Genomic DNA, 21,095 nt, shown 5'->3' with positions numbered 1-21,095 from the left:
GTACGAATGGTGTGTCCATTGTCGGCAAGTTGGAGTGCGCAGCCCAGGTTCTCATTGACAAGAGTTTTACCTTTTCTGCAGGTAAAGCTGAGGTGTAATGAAAGTTATAATTTTTGAAAGAGAGGTCGGAACATACAACCTGCCTATGTGAACTCTCGAGCTAGACTGAGAGTTCCCAGCTCTGTGATTGGGTTATCAACAGCCAATGAGGAGCATTGTAAAGCATGGGCCTAGACATCCGATGCATGGCTGATGTGAACCTATTTTAGTCCCTAAAGTTTGCACCTTTCCAATATAGGAACAACACAACAACAATAAAAGATTCTCAAATAAGTAAAACTACTAGTGGCAAACTCTTGCACTTTTCCAAAATAGCCTATACCACATGTCAAGTTCAATCCCAAAATTTTAGGTCATAAAATTAGTCTTTAAATATCAAACCATACAAGAGTATATACAGTAATAATTATTTGTAGGTTTTTTGATGAAAAAAGCAATAAAAATACAGGTTACAGTTTTCAATGTAGTACACCCAAATCATTCAAAGTAAGGTTTTCTTAGGATTTTTGACAATTTTCCAGGTTACAACACATTCCAAGAACAGAACCCTCTTGTAAACTGGGGAATGCCAATATATAAAATCAACTTGCTCAACCCTTAAACGCCGAAGCGGTAAAATAAAAATTGTCTCCCGTGTGCCGGAGGTGTTTCGGAGTGAGCGCGGAAGCGAAAAAAGTATTTTTTCAAAAAATCACAGCGCGCTTAGTTTTCAAGATGAAGAGTTCATTTTTGGCTCCTTTTTTTTTGTCATTGGCTGAAGTTTAGTATGCAACCATCAGAAATGAAAAAAAAATATCATTATCATATATAAATAATGCGATATATGATAGCGCAAAAACGAAATTTCATACATAATTGTATTTAAATTGCGCTGTGCGCAAAACGGTTAAAGGTACCAAGTTACTTTTTTTCGTTGTAATGTACACTAAATTGCGATCATTTTGGTATATAACACATTGTAAAACAATAAAAGCAACACAGAGAAAATATTATCACAAAATAATGCATGAATTCGTAACGCGCAGACGTAAACAAATATTTTTTTCAAAAATTCACCATAAATCTAGATATTGTCCTAGAGACTTCCAATTTCTTTCAAGATAAAGATGAATGATTGACTATTACTATACTGTAAGATTATTAGCTTACAATTGCAGTTTTTGCCATATCTGACGAGTTAAAGTTAACCGAATGTCGAATTTTTATAATTTTTTTTTTATATGCAATTATTTCAAAAACTAGAAAAGCTACAACCTTCAAATATTTTTTGGTTTATTTTACATGAAATTGCGCACATTTTCATATATAAAACTCTATGAAATGCCTAATATGAAACGGGGCAAATATTCCGAGAATGGGACGTACGCATCTCGGAGATTTGTGGCGGAGAATCCGCGCGCGGAGGGAAGGAAAGTTTTTTTTTTTTAATTCACTATAAATCTAAATATTGTGCTAGAGACTTCGAATTTGTTTCAAGATGAAAATAAATGACTGAATATTACTAAACTGTAAGAGTTTTAGCTTACAATTGCGTTTTTCGACCATTTCGGTAGAGTCAAAGTTGACCGCAATGTGGTTTTTTTTTCTATTAATTGTGATTTATATGCAAATATTTTAAAAAATGAGAAAAGCTACAACCTTCAATTATTTTTTGTTGTATTCTACATGAAATTGCGCACATTTTCATATATAAAACTTTATGTAAAGGCTAATTTAAAATGGTGCAAACATTACCACATTCGCACGTATGATTTTTTCGGAAGAGTTACCACGCGGACGTAAAGAAAATGTTATTTTTTTCATAAATTCACCATAAATTGAAATATTGTGCTAGACTTCCAATTTGTTGCAAAATGAAGGTAAATGATTGAATATTACTAGAATATAAGCGTTTTAGCTTACAATTGCGTTTTTTTACCATTTCGGTAGAGTCAAAGTTGACCGAAGGTTGAAAATTTGTCACTTATCATTTTTTATGTGAAAATATTTCAAAATTGATAAAATCGCTTACAGCCATGGGGGGTGTGTGGGGGTTTTTGTTTTTAGTTGTATTGTGCATGAAATTGCGCACATTTCCATATATAAAACTTTATGTAATAGCTAATTTTAAAATGGTGCAAACATTACCACAATCGCATGTATGATTTCTTTCGGAAGAGTTACCGCGCGGACGTAAGGAAAAAGTTTTTTCATAAATTCACCATAAATCGAAATATTGTGCTAGAGACTTCCAATTACTAGTTGCAAAATTAAGGTAAATGATTGAATATTACTAAAATATAAGTGTTTTAGCTTACAATTGCGTTTTTCGACCAAAGGTTGAAATTTTGGCACTTATCCTTATTTATATGAAAATATCTCAAACCTGATAAAAGCTACAATCATGAGTATTTTTTTGTTGTATTCTACATAAAAATGCGCACATTTCCATATATATAATACTCCATGTAACAGCTACTTTAAAATGGTACAAAAATCATGTCAAAGTGACGAAATAATTTTCGAGATGTGTCATAGATACTTTTTAGTGCGGCAAGAAAGAAATTCGCACTTGCGCGCCTGCGTAACGATTGTAAACAAAACAACACCTTGATCCGTGAACTCCCAGCATCCCCCAAGGCGTGTGATTCAAGAGTTTTCGGCTCGTAGGCCTAAAAGTATTTTTCCGCAAATTTTTAAAAAAACTTTTGTATGTCGACGTAAAATACGTCCAGTCGGCACCTGAGACACAAAAAATGTCGACGTAAAATATGTCCAGTCGGCGTTTAAGGGTTAATTGCCCTTTTCTTAAACAGTATTTGCCTAAATGAATGTCTTTTACCAAAATATTACAGGCAGTCCCTGGTTATCGACAGACTCGGTTAATGGCAATCCAGTTTTATAGCATTTGTTTAGCACCATGAAATCAATGGTTTATGGTGATGCCATAATGGGCAGTTTTGGTTATTGGCACCATACGATGCTGATACTACAATTATGGAGCAATAAGGTGCTGATAATAGAGTTATAGTGCCATAACATACCTAACAGAGGTGCCATTAACTGGTTATCAGTGTCATTAACTGAAACTCGGAGTCAATAACAGCTGAGTTTCAGCTGCTGGCAGCTTTTGCTTATCAGCACCCAGCCTGAGACTGGAAATCCCCAACCCCCCTCCCCCATAACTGGGGACTGCCTGTATCATTATTTATTATTTAATAATAATAATAATAATAATAATAATAACACTAAACATATGTATACATGTATCATAAACATTCTCTAATCTCAGAGAGAGAGAGAGAGAGAGAGAGAGAGAGAGAGAGAGAGAGAGAGAGAGAGAGAGAGAGAATTATAATTTAATTTACACATAAAAGCTTGAAATCCTGTAAGTTACATACAATTTTAAACAAACACTTATGCAGGGTTTCTCGAGGATTTACAAATGTTCACATTCGCGTGTGAAAAACTTGCGTTTGATAATTAGTTTGATTCTAATGAAAAGTTCACCCTACTGGGAATTTGCATAACTTGAATCTTTTAAGACTGAGGTATTACTGATACAAATGCTATAGGGTTAGGATTAGAGAATAAAAGAAAGGAGAAGCAAAGGTTCCTTAGGTGGCAAACAGCTACAAAGTCAGCCTGTCTCCTATGTTCCATAGATCCTGACAAACCAGGGACCGAAGATCCGTTCAGTGGGAAGGATACACTTCTGAAGGCTCCTAATATCTGCCAGAACTTCAGTTGTCTGAATAAATGGCGTGACTGGGAGGCCTGAAGATTTGTCCACATAAGATGACCTCTTGCTGTAGGGAAGAGCCTCCTTGCTTAAGTAAATATGTTAAGACTGTGGTCTTGTCTAAATGGAGAACCACAGACTAGGTGGAACTTAGGGCAGAGAAGTAATGAAGTCCTAAGTGAATCACTTTCAGCTGACTGACATAGATGTGAGTGATCAGTGATCAGTCCTTCCAGAGAGCATATCCCGGAAATTTCTTGGTTCCCTGAGCAGGCTCCCTCATCTAGAACAAGGAGTGTGAAAGTCTAAAACTAGTCTCATGTTGAGGGACTTTTCTTTTGAAAGTTTATGTTCAGACAGCTAACATCGTGGTCCAACAGAAAACCGGGTCCTGGGAAAAACAGTGGAGTCCGGCTATGATTCTCTGTCCTGGTTGGTCTTGTGGGAAAGGCTGATGTTCATGGCCAAAAAAGAAGACAAAAGTAAGCGGAACAAAGACTCGAGAGAAGGCTTATGCCATAGAGATCGAACCCTCAATTCCTGAACTAGAAGAACCTGTCTGAGATACTCTTTGGAGTCTGTATGTGGACATGGAAGGAAGTATCCTACATATCCAAGAACTCCATCCAAACACCCTGGAGAATGGACTACAGGACTGTTCAGTTCATCTACGCAACTGAGCGAACTTGCAAAGCATTGTGCAGACTCGCAGAAAACTAAGAGAACTAGTTGCCAATAATGCCAAAACTTGACAGCCACAGCCACAGACACAGCCATTAGGTTAGGACTGACTTCTTATTTTCGATAATGCCTTGCATGGACTCGATGAGACCTTGTACAGACTGAAAACACATACGAAACTGTATGTGGCTAACACTAATACGTATTATCTGATAGTTAAAAGAACTTGGAAAGTCCATCAGACACACAAAAACCTGGTCATGGGATAGCAGTGGTCATGAACAAAACAAGATGTGATGACTTCTGAAGTTAAACACAATGCTGTAAAAGAAAGTCTGAGAGAGGGAATTAGGCTAGATAGTGCTAAGCGCTCTGGAACAGGAGTTGGGCACTCATGTATCAGCACCAGAAGCTCTAAAGTTGACCTCAAGTGCTCGAGAATGGCCCCACTAGTGAGAGGGTTCGTGGGATTTCTCTTCCACTTTGAGCCCAAGGAAGGTCTTTCAACAGAAGGTATCATCATTCCAAAGGAAATAGGAACGAGAACAAAATATATGGCACCACAGCTAAACCCATAGGAAGGCTGTGAGCTGAAGGTAGCCTTCTGCCACTGGATGGGAAGCAGAAAAAAATGGCAACTGTTACCCACTAAAGACAGTCCCCGGTTTACGACAGTTTCAGCTTATGACATTTTTCAATTATATTCATCAGAAATTGTTTCCAGGTTTATGACGCATGTTCCATGGTTACGAAGCCAATCTGACAGAAGAAATATGACTCCAAAAAGACAAAATAATCAATATATTTTTTTTTGTGTGAAAAATGTAATAAAAACGCAGTTTAAATAGTCTTTGATACACCCAAAACATTGAAAGTAAGGCTTTCTTGGGAATTTTGATGATTTTCGACGATGTTCTGGCTTATGACACGTCTCCAGAATGGAACTCCCATCGTAAACCAGGGACTGCCTGTACATGTTTTTCTGAGGCAGTGGAAAACCGAAAAGACATTTCGGTGCCTAAAAACTGCACCAAAAACTTCGGACCTGGATAAAAACTCATATACAATTGTCTAATTGATAAACATTTTTGTGGCTAAAAGTCCCCATACGACTCATCGACTTATGCTCAGAATAGACAGACAAAGAGGGTTACAAATGATTGGACTGTCTGAAAGTAGCTGTGATTTTCTAGATAGATAGCTGAAGGCAAAGATAAGAGGGCTCAAAATGACTCTCACCCAGTAGAAAAAGAGCACTAAAGCTCCCTTCTGCAACCCCCAAAAAAGGAGTGGAAATCTCAGAAGACTATCTCGACCATCCTTATCCACATAGGACAGGACTAAGAGACAAAACGAAGCAATGTCTCTTGGTAACACTTAAGATGCTCTTATCTTCTTAGCACTTGCTCCTATTGCCAGTCAAAAAAGACCCTTACTTCAAAAATCTTGACAAGAACTTCAGCCAGAAGGACTTATTGTCTAAGCACCAGCAGGGGGAAAAAACAAAAGACACTTGTCTTACTCCCTTAATAATCAAAGTCAGACTTCCAACTACCTGATACTACTAGGAAGCAAAGAAAAACCACCAGAGGTGGGAGCTTTCTTCTACATGCTCATAAAATTGTACGCTAAAGTCCCTCTCTGCAAAGGACAGGGGTTGGGTATGAGACACTAAATGACAATCAAATTGGAGCAATTTCAGCTCATCTGGAACTTTAGACGAAGGTGGAACAGGCTGAAGAGAGATAAAAATGCTTGTGAACGGTTATATAGTAGTCCGATATCGAAGAGTGGGCATCTGGTGATCAGAGACTAGTGTCGAACACTTAAAAGACCGGAGCTAGGCATTCAAATGGCGCTCAAAAAAGAACAACAGTATGTACTTAGAAGAGACAGGTGCTATTAGCTCAGACAATGAATGCTAGGACACTGCCAGTCAGCTTGACGCCAAACACCAGCATTCCACAATCTGAAGTTCACATGAAAAAAACACAAGATGGCACTAGACATTATAAGAAGGCTGTAGACTATACTCCTGCTCCCAGATACAGTTACAAGAAAGCGGAGAAGAGCGAAACTATCTGAATAGTGCTTCTTCAACTGTGGAACTTCACCAGAAAAAATGCCATCAGCACTTCTTGTCTATTAGAAAAGTCCCTTCTACACTGGAGTACAATTAGGGACACCAAATGCACATCCCTATGGACTCCTTTTCAGACTCTCAAAGACCGTCAGTATGCCTCCTCCCAGGTTTAGGGGAGTCTGACAGGGACTGAGTTTAGGAAATCCGAAGGAGCCAGATAGCCACCTTCTCCCCAACACATCCAGGAAGACACCTTTCCAGTGGCTGTCAATACCAAGGACCAGCAACAGGCTCGACTGAAAGGGCAACTACCAGGGGGACTTCCCACCAGCCTCCATTAGACTGTCAGTATGCCTCCTCCCAGGTTTAGGGAAGTATGCTAGTGACTTTGGTCTAAGAGAACTGGCAGGCTGGATAATCACCTCCCCCACTGCACAACGCTTCACAGTTACAGGGTTAATTTCTGCCAACCTATACACAAGACTGGCAAAGGCACAGGAAGGAAGGAAGGAAGGAAGGAAGGGAGCCAGGCACGGGAGCCAGGCACAGGAGCAAATGGATAAAATAAAGAGGGCCATTAGGAGAGAAAAAAATTGATGTACTGAAAGCATTGGCACCAGAAAATCAAGAGTTGGCGCTGGGAGCTGGGTGTTCTATGCTTGCTGCAGCTAGCAGGCTAGCTGGATGCCAGGCGAGCTAGTAGCTCGGGAGCTAAGAGCTCAAGAACTGGTGAACACTTTGGGGGCTCACATGATTCTCGGCTGTCAAGAACAGCTACTCTTCCCAAAAAATCAGCTGAAATAAAAGCAAAATTTCTCTCATTACTATGTTCTGCCCTACCACTTTTTTTATTCTTTGCAAAGGAATAGTGTTACAAGATGTTTAATTAATTCTTTACTGACAAATGGTGAAGCACAAAGTACCACACAAACATATCTCAACTCTTACCCAACATCATTTGAGATTTGTAGATACACGTATATGTATTTCACTACCAAATTTATTGGTTCGGTAGTAAACACAATGGTTACTTTTTATTAAGCCAACTCGTCAAAGGCGGTGGGGAAAATTTTTTTGCACTTTATTGTTCTACTCAGTTATGCTGGTAATTAAAATTTTTACGCAACTACGTTTCTAAACTTGCTTTCCTGACGTTTTCATCTCACCAGTTATAATAAATTGCCCATGGGTATGTCAGGTCCTGTAAATGCTTCCCGCAGATATAATTCTCCTTAAGAGAATTTGCTTTAGACACTGGGAGTTGAGGAAAAGGGTTTGCTTCTTACCCTGTTAACTTCTTTTTAAATGTTATTTTTCATTCCTGATTCTATTTAGTTATTCCTTCTTCCTCTTTCTATAATAATAGATGTGCATTGAATGGCCTGTTGGCTCCAGTGTTTGGCCTTAACTATCTTGTTTTGCTTGGTTCATTTTATATGAAAAGACATCCACTCATTCCTTCTTAGCAGAACATTTTTATCAAAATCATCCAAGTCAGTCACAGGACTCACTTTCTCTTTTCTATTTTTGAAACACTGGAGATTCCACTATATTCCCTGTCTCTCTTGCTTCCTTCTTAATTCGACGAATAGTCATTTCTGACACTTTTGTTACTTCACATGTTCTCTGGATAGCCTTCGAAACATCAGTTACAGGAGCTTCATGCTGTTTTTATAAAATGAAGTATTTCAGGACATTATAGACTATTTCCTTGGCCTCAGGTGGTGGTTGAAGGTGTTCGCAGGAGTCACTTGGACTGGGCTGTCCATACTTACAACAGTGGCTGATAGAGTGAGTATCCTTTAATAATATTGACCTTTTAAATCCCCTGATAAATCATAGGTCCCCTAAACTCAGATCTGGCATCGCTGGGGAAAAAATATGCCATATCTTCATTTTCATTTATGAAACTGAGGTTTTAACGAAGAATATACGAAATGACAATTTGTCCAAAATTGCATTTTTCCTAACTATACAAACTGAGGTCCTTTTACAATAGGAAGGTACTAGCGGCAGCTGGATAGGTCCTAAGCTTTCGAACAAGGGGTTCGGTAGTTAACTGCTTGTCCGACGGCGCGCGCTGCGCGACTGGGAGGTAAACAAATCACTTTTGCTTTTGGCCCAAGCAAAAACTGCAGAGTGAGGGGTGGCATGAGGTGGGACTATGTGTAAAAGGACCTCAGGTTTGTATAGTTAGGAAAAATGCAATTTTGGACAAATTGTCATTTGTTCCGACACAGCATACAAACCTTCGGTCCTTTTACAATAGGAAGACTCACTTCTTGGTGGGAGGAATCTGAGTCTTTTGTGAACAGACTGGTGTTCGCCCAACCTTGGAATGCCTCCCTGGTCGTAAGAGCGAGGGAGGGATCCAAGCCTCTGTCCGATTGATCGGGGTGTGCACCGCAGGATCAATGGTCAGACCTCTGGACCAAGTACTAAGAGAGAGGCAAGCGTATCTCTTCGTACCAGCAAACAAGAACAAGTTCCTATTTGCAAGAGGCAACATAAAGTTATGGTTTGTCTCTTGTTGGCATCCACTTCCCCCCCCTTGTAGGAGGAAGTGTGGATATTCGCTCCCATCCCTAGTGAAAGGATAGGATGGGGCTCTGTCGAGTAGCTCACCGGCATCTCGTCCTTATCCAGCAAGGTGATGACCATATCCCTCTACCCACAGGTAGAGGGGAGAAAAAGATAGGAAGAGAAGCAGTCACTCTCTCATTCACTTATTCTATTCTTACAGTCACACAGGACTCGATGCTGTTCAGCCTGCTAGGGTCTGCGGTTAGCTACACAACGTGTTGAGCAGCCACCACAGGTCCCAAGGAAAACGATCCAAGGACCTGTGGGCAATATCCAAAAGGTAGAAGGAGGTGCCAGTGGTCTGGTTGTACCAGACCCCCCCTGCCTTCAGTACCTGCGCCATGGAGAAGTTCTTGTGTAACTCGAGGGAGTGTACTTCTAGGTCATCTTGGTGCTGACGAAGAGTCTTCAACACTCATCCTGGGGATGTCGAGTTTCTTCAGAAAGCGCGGTCGCGCTTTCACAGGACAAAGCAGCATCTCCTTCGCATCGAAGGCGGTAAGTCCATTAGGGAGGGGATTGTGAAGGACTCTAACGATCGTCAGGAACGAAGGGTTCAGAGTCTTCGCTACGAATTCGGTACGAAATCGAGCGTCACGAATCCCCATCCCCTGGATGCTTGACTTCGCAGGAAAAGTCATGCAATTACCTCAGAGGAAAAGAAGGGAATGGTCGTATGACCTATCCCTCTTCTCGACTTCGGTGATGTCCTGTACCCATACTGCTCTATCCGTCTGCAGCGAAGTTTGTTCCTTCTCGGTAGTGGATAGGACACCGACACTCAATGGTGGGTGTCGATGGTATGGGTACTGTGACAAGCCGTTAGGACGAAGAAAAGACTGTTATGGAACAACCCCAACTAAGTCCACAGCGAAGTTCGTAACAGACTTGGGCGCTCTGACAGCTGCCGACTGACTGCGTTCGGTAGGAGGCAAGTTGTCCAAGCACCCGAGCAAGTCACGTGACCTTCGCCTTAAAAGGGTTATGCCAAGAGACTAAACAAATAATTTGTTCGTCACCGATGCCAGAAGGCAAGGTGATGACTCTCTTAAGGCATGTGCCCAACAGGCGAAAGTCAATTGCCTTCTAGAGACCGAGGTCCCTGATGGCAAATATCTCATAGTATAGTTGATTCTCGGCTAAGGAGAAACAACACTATGTGTCGTTGAAGACGAAGGTGTACAGAAAATGCAACCTACGTCTTCACAGCTGAAACCGAGAGAAGGATTCTCAAGATTCTGAACCTGTGCTACAAAGACTGAGAACGCTAACCGCTATTCATTGCTGTCCGGTGAGGATCGTAGTTGCAATAAAAGCGGAGCGCTTTTCAGTAATGAAAGACAGGGAAATACTGCCTGAAGAACTGCTTCTCATGGGCTGAAACATTTGGAAGTAGAGCTGTCAGGTCAGAGAGTAGGCGATGTCTTCTGACATATCTGTTAATTCGGGGCGAGCAATGAATAATTGCACACCTACGAATACGAGATATTTTGAAGACAAACTCAGATGTCTGCAAAAATCATTCGCATTATCGCGGTGCGATGCAGCGGGTGACTAGTACAGACTTCTGTTACCGTGCGGTAAACAGAAAGATGAAAGAGTCCAAGAGATATCTCTGTTGAAAATTCTCGCAATGTCGAAGGCGATGAAAATCGAGCGTCACAGCAGTAGATGGTCCTTCATTATTGCGAGAATCCCCGTTAATCAGAGACCTAAGTCCATGATTGTTTGGGGCAGAGATACGGTTCGGTAGTCAATCAAACCAGGGGAGAGAGAGACGTAACCGACCGTGCATCTCCGAGACCTAGCTGATACTGAGCCGCTATCAGGCAGTTCAATACGCAGTAGCTCTCGGTGACTCGTCATCCTGAGTGCCAGGTAATCCATTATTCCACGAAGGAATGCGTTCGGCTAGAACCATCGAGCATAAAGAATACGCTCGAGCAATTATATTTAAACGAAACGGTTTTCGGTAAATACAAAAGCTGATTTGGTGTTGTCATGACAATACCAAGTATCTAAAATCGAAACTGATAACTGCTGGGAGGTTGCAGGCAACCCCCGAGTTGCAGTTCAATTAAGATACAATTGCGTCTCGGTCACAAACCGTAGAGTTAACTACGGTATGCGCCTACCCCCCGGACAATTCAACTGTTAAAAGAATCATGTCGCGAGGGTAATATACGTAGTATATTTGTAGGTTCTGTACAACGACCTCCATCCTAAATTCTTTTCCCCTCGAGGAATGAGAATAAGGATTGGAGATCGACCGCCTTCGTTCTCTAGTCAAGAGAGTGAAGGAGAAGTCTTTCCCAAAGGAAAGCTTCAATGGTGAACAGAATACCGAAGACGATAGTTCAAGCCAAACTGGAAGTTCCCGTCCGTTCTTCTCTATTCCAGGTTAAATCGCCTACTGTGAGATACTCTTCTTTCAGCAGCAGTCTTCTTCCAAATGCTAGAAATTACAGGAATTCGAGCATAAGCGAGGTTCCGATTATCGTGTAACAATTATCGGGGATTTCTCCCTCACTTTGGACCGTGGTCTCGCCTAAGTGTTTGGAGATCGTAAAAAACTCGAACACTCTGAGTGCGCTAGAAATTCCGTAGAATTCTAAGCACTCTGCGAAACCCCCACCGAATTCGTCAAACGATATCGGCTGGTGGTCCTCTCGATTCCCGTAGAAATCGAGAAAGGGGCAGGATCCCTCCTCAACGACCGGGGCTTACGTCAGGTAGGACACGAAGGTCCCCCCGGGTAGCGCAGCCCCTAACGTGGGATCTTACAGAGAAATCTCTGTAGGATCCCTCCCCATTTCCCTCGTAGCCGTAAGGAGAGAGGGAATGGGGAGGAATTGGATACTGGCTCGCCTTCCAGCGGAACTAGCAGTTGGAGAAGAAAAGGAGCAGCCATCGCCTTACGGCGATGGCCTCTCAGAGCCTGGGAAAACGTATCGTCAGGAGAAAACGTTTTCCCGAGGAGGGTTACGAACTCATACTGTAGGTAAGGGTCTGCCGCCACTGTGAACGTCGTCTGGGTGGGGCTGATCGACACCTGACAGGAGAGAGCCGATACCGTCCTCCGACTCATTCCAGTCCTCGTCGAGGTCGAAACCTCTCAGGAGGACCGAAGGGGTATTCAAATACGGTGTCCGAAGACACGTAAAAACGCCTCTGTCGCAGTAGAGGAGGTGGAAGTAGCTTGTTCGACCGGCCAGAACTGAGAGCGCCTTCTTGTCCGGAGACGAGAGACTACCTGGTTCAACACAGTCGGCAAGTTCCGATCGCGGCAGACCCACCGTCGATTTGGGTTCCCTCTCGGGCCCCAAAACGACTCGAGCCGAGACGTGGCTCTGCTGGTGGGAGCGGCGATCCTTCCCCGAGGTCGTTGTGCTGACGAATCAGCACCATAACCTCGGCAAAGTTCCTCTGGATCTCGGAAGTCACAGCATCTTGCAGAGTAGGACCGTTAAGCCCTTCGAACAAGAGCATATTCCGAGAACCTTCCTCCTAAGAAGGGGGAACAGCGACAGCCCTCTCGGTCTTCTATCCACTTGCGCATACGTCCTGGCCGGTCCAAGAACCGTGCCTGGCACGTAGGGCGTCGTGGTGGGATCATGAGGGGCGCACCCCTCACGATCACTCCTCAATACCTCGCTCCTCCCAGGGTAACCCGAGGAGGTTGAAGGTACGGGAGAGGCAGACCTGACGCTCCCTCCTTGCTCGCTGGCAGAACCAGCAGGCTTGGAGGGCTGCAGGCGATCGTCAACCCGCGGTGGCGATCGAGCTGCAGGCCTGGTCGAAAAACCGTCTCGCTGTGGAGAACGGCTGGACTGAGCACAGCGGCCCCGATCTCGAGTGTCAGAAGAGCTGGTGCTGGTTGCCGTACCCGATCGCTCTCTGTGAGAGCGACGGTCAGGCGACCTGCAGGCTCCACTGTCACAGTGAGACCGGTCTGTTTGTCCTCACGGCACGTCCACGTCGCTGGTTCCAGCCGTGGCTGGCACCGGCGAACGGGGGGACCATCTTCCCAGCCTCAGCCCGTGGCCGGTCGTGGACCGTCACGTCCCCGGGTAGCCAGCTGGTCGCCGCGAGAGTGAGAGCTGGTCTGGTGAGAGTCGCGTGAGCGGCTGTCACCAGTCTTCCGCCCCGTGCCGTGAAACCTGACGCTGAGCGGGCTCAGAGGTCTGGTTCCTGGCTGCACGGTTGCTGGTAGGCGACCGTACACTCGGTACCTCCCGCGAACGAGAGGCCGAGACGGACCCTGATGCAGTGGCAGAACCACTGACACCAGGCGAGGAAGTACTGGTGTTAGCCGGTACCCCTCTGGTCCCCGTAGTCTTCTTCCTTGCGGAAGAAGAGACGGGCCCCGCTCCCGAAGGAGCAGGAGGACCAGCGGAAGGAACCCTCCCGTCCCACCGAGGTGAGACGGGTCCCGAGAAGCTCCCGAGGGAGACTTCTTAGGAGGGAGGAGGCAACCTTCCTTTACTTCCTCGGCTGTAAAGCCTTAGAAGTCGAAGGGGAAGAGGCGCGGAGCCGACGACGATGAAGAAGATGAAGACGACGACGACGACACCTTCCTCCTCTTCTTCGTCAGCTTCCTCAGGACAGACGTAAGATCTGCTATCCAGGGCGGAGCCGGGGGAGGGCTGCTGTAGCCGAGCCACAGGGCCCGGACGCACCTGTACAGACAGACCAAAGTCTGGGGTAGTACCACCACGAACAGGGACGACGTCAGCAGGTATGGGCATCTCAGGAACAGCAGGACAGCAGCCAGCACAGCAACGGCAGGGAACACAGGGAGCCAGCGCAGCAACGGCAGGGACAGCCAGCGCAGCAACTGCATGGACAGTCAGCCCAGAATCGGCAGGTACGGCGGCAGCACCGGTAACACAGGAAGTGGAGCAGCAGCCAGCAACATCCTGTACCGGCGGCAGGTCCAGGGGCGAGCTCTAGGGCAGCGGAAGTGTGGTCGCGGCAGCGCGGCAACCACGAGCGGCGGCGGCACGCCCCCCTCTCGGTACGGCGAACGGCACTTCACAGCGGCTGTAGGCAAGACTGTTACCACGTGAGGCGAGTACACCAGGTGAGGAGGGACGTCGTCACTGGAGCGTGGTCACCCACTCCATGGGTGACCGCAGTAGGCCCAGACATAGAAACCGCAGCCCCTGGACACTAGCACGCCCTGCAAATGGAAGGACGCCCATACCTCACCAAGGTCCACCCTCGTGGCAATAGCACCTGCGGAAATAACAGTAGTAGTGATTAGTGGGAGGGGGGAAGTCCCCTCGCGCGGGGGGGGTGAGCCCACACCGAACGAGCGGAAGACCCCGAATACAATTGTACATCGGGCACCGAGCGCCCTCCCCGCGCTCGACGGATCGGGCGAGGAGAAGAACAGATAACCTCCCCCCCCGAAGGGAAAGGGCCATCTGTGGGAGTTGAGGGGGGGGGGGGTGGGGGGGGGGGGGGGGAAAAAATTCTCGTTCCCCACCCCCGCACAGCACCCATGTTACCCAACAATAATAATAAGAGCCCGAGAGCAATCGTGCCCTCGGCACCGAATGCAAGGGCATAAGGATCAATTCCCCTACTGAGCGGAACTTGAACCAAATAAATATTGATGCAATCAATAAAAAAAAAAATAAAAAAGGAATAAAATGAAAAAGAATCTTGCATTACGATTCACTTCACAATGAATAAGGGCCTCGGATCAAGCGCATTTGCGCCCTCGGTACCGAGCGCAAGGTTAAAAGGATCCATTCCCGATTATGAACGGAAACTTGATCCATAATGAACTGATGCAATCAAATATATATGAAAATGAAAAAGAATACTGCGCTTGCGATTTCACTTCATACAAAAATAAAAAGGGGGAAGGATCAATTCCCGGGAAATAGCGGAAACATTGATCCAAGTAAATAATGCAATCTCAATAAAATATGAAAATGAAAAAGAACTGCACTTGCGATTTCACTTCATTCAAATAAAAAGGGGAAAGGATCAATTTCCGGGTAAGCTCGGAAAACTGATCCAAAATGAGTATTGCTACAATCAAAATAATATATGAAAAATGAAAAAGAATACTGTACTTGCGATTCCACTTCCATACAGAATAAGTTTTCGTGCCGAGCGCATTCGCTCGGCAACGGAGCAACAGGTCAAAAAAATAAAATGAAAAGAGCACTACTTACGATTTTCATCTACACAGTTTCCAAAAAACCCCCCCCCTAAAAAAAAAATATACGCTCGAAGCGAGCGCTCTCCCGCCCTCGGGCAACCGAGCATACACAATACGAGGATCATTTCTGGGAAAATGAATTCCGCACTTACGCCCTTCAGTCCCGCGGCACTCGGGTAATCGAGAGCGTGGAGAAACCAAGATCCTTTAATTCACAATTGAATTCAATGGAAATAAATATGAAATGATTGTACTTACAATTCAGTTTCACTAGAATAAATAGAAAAACAAAAACCAAAAACACCATGCGAAAGCAACGACGATGAAGCGGGCAGAGAGCGATGATACACGTCCACACGCCAGCAGGCCGAAAGCAAAAGTGGTTTGTTTACCTCCAGTCGCGCGCGCGCCTGTCGGACAAGCAGTTAACTACCGAACCCCTTGTTCGAAAGCTTACGACCTATCCAGCTGCCGCTAGTACCTTCCTATTGTAAAAGGACCGAAGGTTTGTATGCCGTGTCGGAACAAATGAGATTTATTCAAAATATCTGATGGAAACGAAGAACTACATTTCAAGAAGTGAAAACTATTTCAATAGACTCCATGAAGCTAATATGATCACCATAACATGAAAATTGGCAACGTATCATATTTGTACAGGCCACACCATAGCGCTCTTAGAAAAGTAAACACACTATAACATAGACACTTCCAGAACACTGCTGCTGTTCACTTTTCTTACCGTGGAAAACTAAATGCTCGTCATTCCTACCACAAGCAAAACCAGCCATAAACCTAATTGGGTATTCCAAGTTTTAAGCTTCCACAACTAGCTACTTGTTAGTAGAGTTGGTAACATGCTGGTCTCATAATTCTCGGGCCAGCATTTGCCTACTTGTCAAGGGGCGAATAGTGAGACTGGCTACTAGTGATTTATGCCATGTGTGATGGGAGGGGTTTGGGGTTACCCGGCTGATGTTCACCCGAGAGGCAATTGCCTGGTGGAGGAATAAAACTGCTAACTTTCACTTTAAGTTGAAAATAGTGCTGCAGCCCTGGAGGTGGCCTTCCAATGACATAGCCAAAGAAAAATGAAGAGCTGATAATCAGCTCAGCAGATGATAGATACCCCAACCCCGTCACAACATTAACAATGGGCCCAGAAATGAACTATTTGCTAACATGCTTCAGCAACTGAATCAGCTTTCACAGATATATATACCCATATAAGACAAACATTTGTATTTTTTTTATAAATAATTATCACACATCTTGGCTGGTAAGAATATTTGACATAAATGCTCAATATAACCAAATTCATAAAGGGTAATGATCACTTAAAAGCTTGATTTATTATTCTCACATAATCTAGTATTCTGGTATTGAAAGTTACAATTATAGAATAGTATTACCCCAATCTGTGCCTGTAAAAATATACTGGATAAAAAAAATAAATCAACTTACCTTCTTTTTAGTTTTTGTATGAACACAATCAACAACATTATCTTCTTCCCCATTGCTATTTATATTTACTAATTCAATTTTAACATAAGGATCACTGAAAAGAAAAGGAAAATAATTTAATAGTTTTACAACAGGAAAAAAATATAGAGTTATTTACAAAAACATTTTCAATCATATTTTTCAGAGCAATAGCAATAATGTCAAAATGATTAAAGAAAACTTACCTAGCACCAAAGATGTCTTTTTTTGCTAAACCACTTCCGCCTATCACGCGCAAACGTAAAAGTTTTGTCGGTTCAATCTGAAATAAAAAAAATTAATGAAGTATTACACAGTAATAAGAAAACATTGTAAATTTATGATTATTTTAATTTTTCTTAGACATAGAAGCCTGAAGACTTTTATATGGATATACCATTGGTGAAAGCTGGTTTGGTCACACAAGTTGAGTACAGCTCAACCAAAACTCGGAAATTTATGGTGCTTATGACATTGAGTTTTGGTTAATAGCACCAATAACTGGTTAATGGCGCCACTATTAGGTATGTTATGCGGTCTAGGTTAATGGCGATCTGTGTTATGGCACTTGTCTAGCACCATAATGGGCAGTTCCGGTTATCGGCACCAAAAGGTTCCAATAATAGTTATGGCGCCATGACTTACCTAACAGAGGAGCCATTCACCGAAACTCAGCCCCATAAATTGCCAAGTTTTGGTTAATGGTGGTTTTCGTTTATCAGCAACCAGCTGAGAACGGAACCCCCACCAATAAACAGGGACTGCCAATCGCCGATTTTATGGCACTATCCAAGCCCAATAAAACAGGACCACCATTAACAGAGTCTGGTGATAACTGGGGACTGCCTGTATCAAAGAACTATCTAATGGTAAGTGAGTGGGGTTGGGTGGGTTTTATACAGTTTAAGTGTAACACCAAGCACTGGAGCAGCAAAGGCCATTCAGTGCTTACTGCATAACTTTATGAAAATTATATTTTAATGATAAAATGATAGTTATGATACAATAAAGTTTGTTCATACTTACCTGGCAGATAAATGTATAGCTGTATTCTCCGAAGTACGACAGAATTTCTAAACTCCCGGCACACGCAGTGGTCGGCCACGTGGTTAGTATCCATTCCCGCCGCTGGGAGGCAGGTATCAGGAACCATTCCCATTTTCTTTTCAGATTTTCTAGTGCCACTGTCCCCTGAGGGGAGGTGGGTGGGTACTTGATTATATATCTCTGCCAGGTAAGTATGAACAAACTTTATTGTATCATAACAATATCATTTTGTTCATGAAACTTACCTGTCAGATATATATATAGCTGAATCCCACCTTTGGAGGTGGGAAGGGACAGAATAGAATGATTTAGGAAACAAATTGCATGCAGATGATTGACATCTTGGTTCCATACCTGTTAGCATAGCTGACTTCGTGATTACCATCACCTAAGTCGGCTTTTGCTTTACTAGAGTCTCCAGCAAGGTAGTGACCTGTATAGCTGGTGAGTTCTAGATGATCTGTCAACGGGAGCGTGACCACAATGTGACTAGACCATATTGACCATACTATGAGGGCTAAGAAGTAAAATATATCACCACCTGACCAACCTACCCAAAGTTAAGGATGTTTAACTAAAGCTAAGAATTGAGAAGTCCGCCACTGGCAGCCGACCCAACAACTATAATTAACAGCTCTTCCTAACCATTTTCTACAGGATAGGATGAGGGGTACTTCTTGCCCCCAAGATTGTGTCAGCGGACCGTATGGCCCTAGCGAGCAGCAGATCTCATATGTCGTCTTCACATCCCGCAGGTAGTGTGAAGTGAACACAAGAGTTGCTTCGCTAAAACGTGGCACTCAGGATGTTACTGAGTGCCATGCTCTTTTGAAATGCCTCCGAGGCCGTGCCCTCACCTCGTGAGCATTCACTTTAAAAGGTTGTAAAACATGGGCAAGTCTGGTCTTTTTACGGAACACCGCAGATTGTCCGAACGACCTCGACTTTCTCTTTAGTTTTATCTAGATAAAACTTGAGAGCCCTGACAGGGCACAGGACTCTCTCTGGCTCTTGCCCAATAATTTGTGCCATCCCTTTGATCTCCCAGCTCCTGGGCCAAGGGTTAGACATGTTTTCATTCTTAGCCAAGAACGAAGGGCTTAGAAAACACACCGCATTATGTCCTCTAAAGCCAATATGTCTGCTGATGGCTTGAACCTCACTAACCCTCTTTGCCGTAGCTAGAGTGGTTAGAAAAATTAGCCTTTCTGGTCAGGTGCTTTAAGCTTGCAGAAAGGAGAGATTCGAAAGGCTTCGACATCAGGAACTTCCAGACTACGTCTAAGTTCCATGCCGGAAGCTTCGATTTAGACATTTTCGAGATTTCAACAGACCTCAAAGATTGTGAAGGGCTTTGTTGTTAGACAGATCCAAATCTCCGAGTCTAAAGGCCATCGACAACATACTTCTGTATTCTTTAATAGTCGGGACTGCCAGCTTATCCACATTCCTCAAACGGAAAGGGAAGACGGCAATCTAATTCACAGAGGTCGAGGTGGAGGAAAAGCACCATCTTCAGAAAACAGCCCACTCCAATTGGTACACTGCAAGATAGAAAGCTCTTCTTTGCCTTGGCAATCGCACTTGCCACTAGTCTTGAAAAGCCTCTCGCTCTGGTCAACTTCTCGATAGTCTGAACGCAGTCAGACTCAGAGCGGAGAGGTTTTGTGGTACCTCTCGAAGTGAGGCTGTTAGAGTAGACGGACTCTCTCGGGAAGGGTCCTTGGAAAGTGCGCTAGGAAGGACACGACCTCTGTGAACCAGTCGCTCGAAGGCCAACATGGGGTGATCAGCGTCATCCTCGCTCCCTCTGACGCCGCAAATTATCTTATTACTTCTCCTAAGAGTTTGAATAGGGGAAAAGAGACTAAACATCCATCCCCTTTCAATTCCATAGGATGGCGTCTATTGCTACCGCTCCCGGATCGAGAACAAGGGAGCAGTCTAGAGGAAGCCTCTTCATCTTCAACATTGCGAAGAGATCTATCAAAGGACGCCCCTAAAGTCTCACAACTCTCGACATACTTCTAAGTGAAGAGTCCACTCGGACGTCAGTAGTTGCTGTCGTTGATCAAGAAGATCCGCACGGACGTTCTGCAATCCTGCAACGAACCTCTTGAGGATTGTTACGTTCCGTGCCTGTGCTCATAACAGGCTCTCTCTCGTTAACTCGAACAGGGACAGAGAGAGTGTTTCTCGATACTTCTTGAGATATGCGATAGCTGTGGAATTATCCGAGTTGATCTGGACCACTTGGCCAAAACTCGTTCTTCGAAGAACTGGAGAGCCAACCGAATTGCTTCCAATTCTTTTAGATTATGTGCCAGGACATCTGTTCCCCTCTCCAGATGCCTGGCACCACCTTTCTATCCCCTTAGGTGATCGTTGACCGACTGAGAGATGTTCAGAAACACTTCCAGATCTTCGATGATATTTCAGTTTTCCGGCAGGAAAAACTAGAGAGGTCTGAATTGCAGTCCCTTCAGGGGAACAAACTTCTCCAGCGAGGAAATGGTCCCCAGCAGAATCATCCCTTCCCTCACCAAGCATGTTTCCTTCCCCAATAAGGCTGCGCTTTGCCTAAGCAGGTGTGCATTATTATAGTGCTATGCCGCGGTAGACCCGTACAGAATTCTGTTACAGTGCGGTAAACAGAATCGAAAAGGTCTAAGAGATATCTGTTGAAAAAATTCTCGCAAAGCGAAGGCGATATTCATTCATGCATGCGAGAATTCCCCTCAACCCGAGGCTAAAGTCCGTGATTGTAGGGCAGAGATACGGTTAGTCGGTCAATCCCGCAGGAGAGATAGACGTAACCGACCGCGCATGACAGAGAACCAGCTGGAACTGAGCTGCTCTACAGCGACAGCAGCCTACGTTCGCTGTCTCGCACTATTCCGCCTGAGTTACCAGCTATTCCATTCTACGACGGAATAGGTTTGTTATCATCATCGAGCAGAAAGAAACTCTCAAGCAGGTATATTTAAACTAAACAGATTTCGCTAAATACAGAAGCTGAGTTGGTGTTGTCGTAACAATACTACCTTAAATACATAAAAAGGGAAACCGGAAACTCCTGGAAGCTTGCAGGGATTACCGATTAAATGCAATTAGAATAATAGTCCTCTCGGTTGCCATCCGTAGGAATAACCACGGTATGCGTATATAACTTGAACCATACAATCGCTTAATAGTAATATGACGCGAAGGTAAAATACGTAGAGTATTGTAGTCACTTGGACAGCTACCTCCCTACTACA

The 21,095-nt window shown here is 44.1% G+C and overlaps 1 protein-coding gene across 1 annotated transcript in view; it reads right to left on the bottom strand.

Moving 5' to 3' along the window:
* LOC135219734 (E3 ubiquitin-protein ligase Nedd-4-like) overlaps nt 1–21,095 on the bottom strand; it is a 284,620-nt gene that overhangs the window by 229,347 nt on the left and 34,178 nt on the right. The window contains 2 exon segments of the mRNA XM_064256741.1: nt 16,771–16,864; nt 16,995–17,071. Coding sequence (XP_064112811.1) covers nt 16,771–16,864; nt 16,995–17,071 — 171 coding nt within the window.

The sequence above is a fragment of the Macrobrachium nipponense genome, chromosome 1 (genome assembly GCF_015104395.2).
Source record: "Macrobrachium nipponense isolate FS-2020 chromosome 1, ASM1510439v2, whole genome shotgun sequence".
NCBI lineage: Eukaryota > Metazoa > Arthropoda > Malacostraca > Decapoda > Palaemonidae > Macrobrachium > Macrobrachium nipponense.
This window is presented reverse-complemented; position numbering and strand designations above follow the sequence as displayed.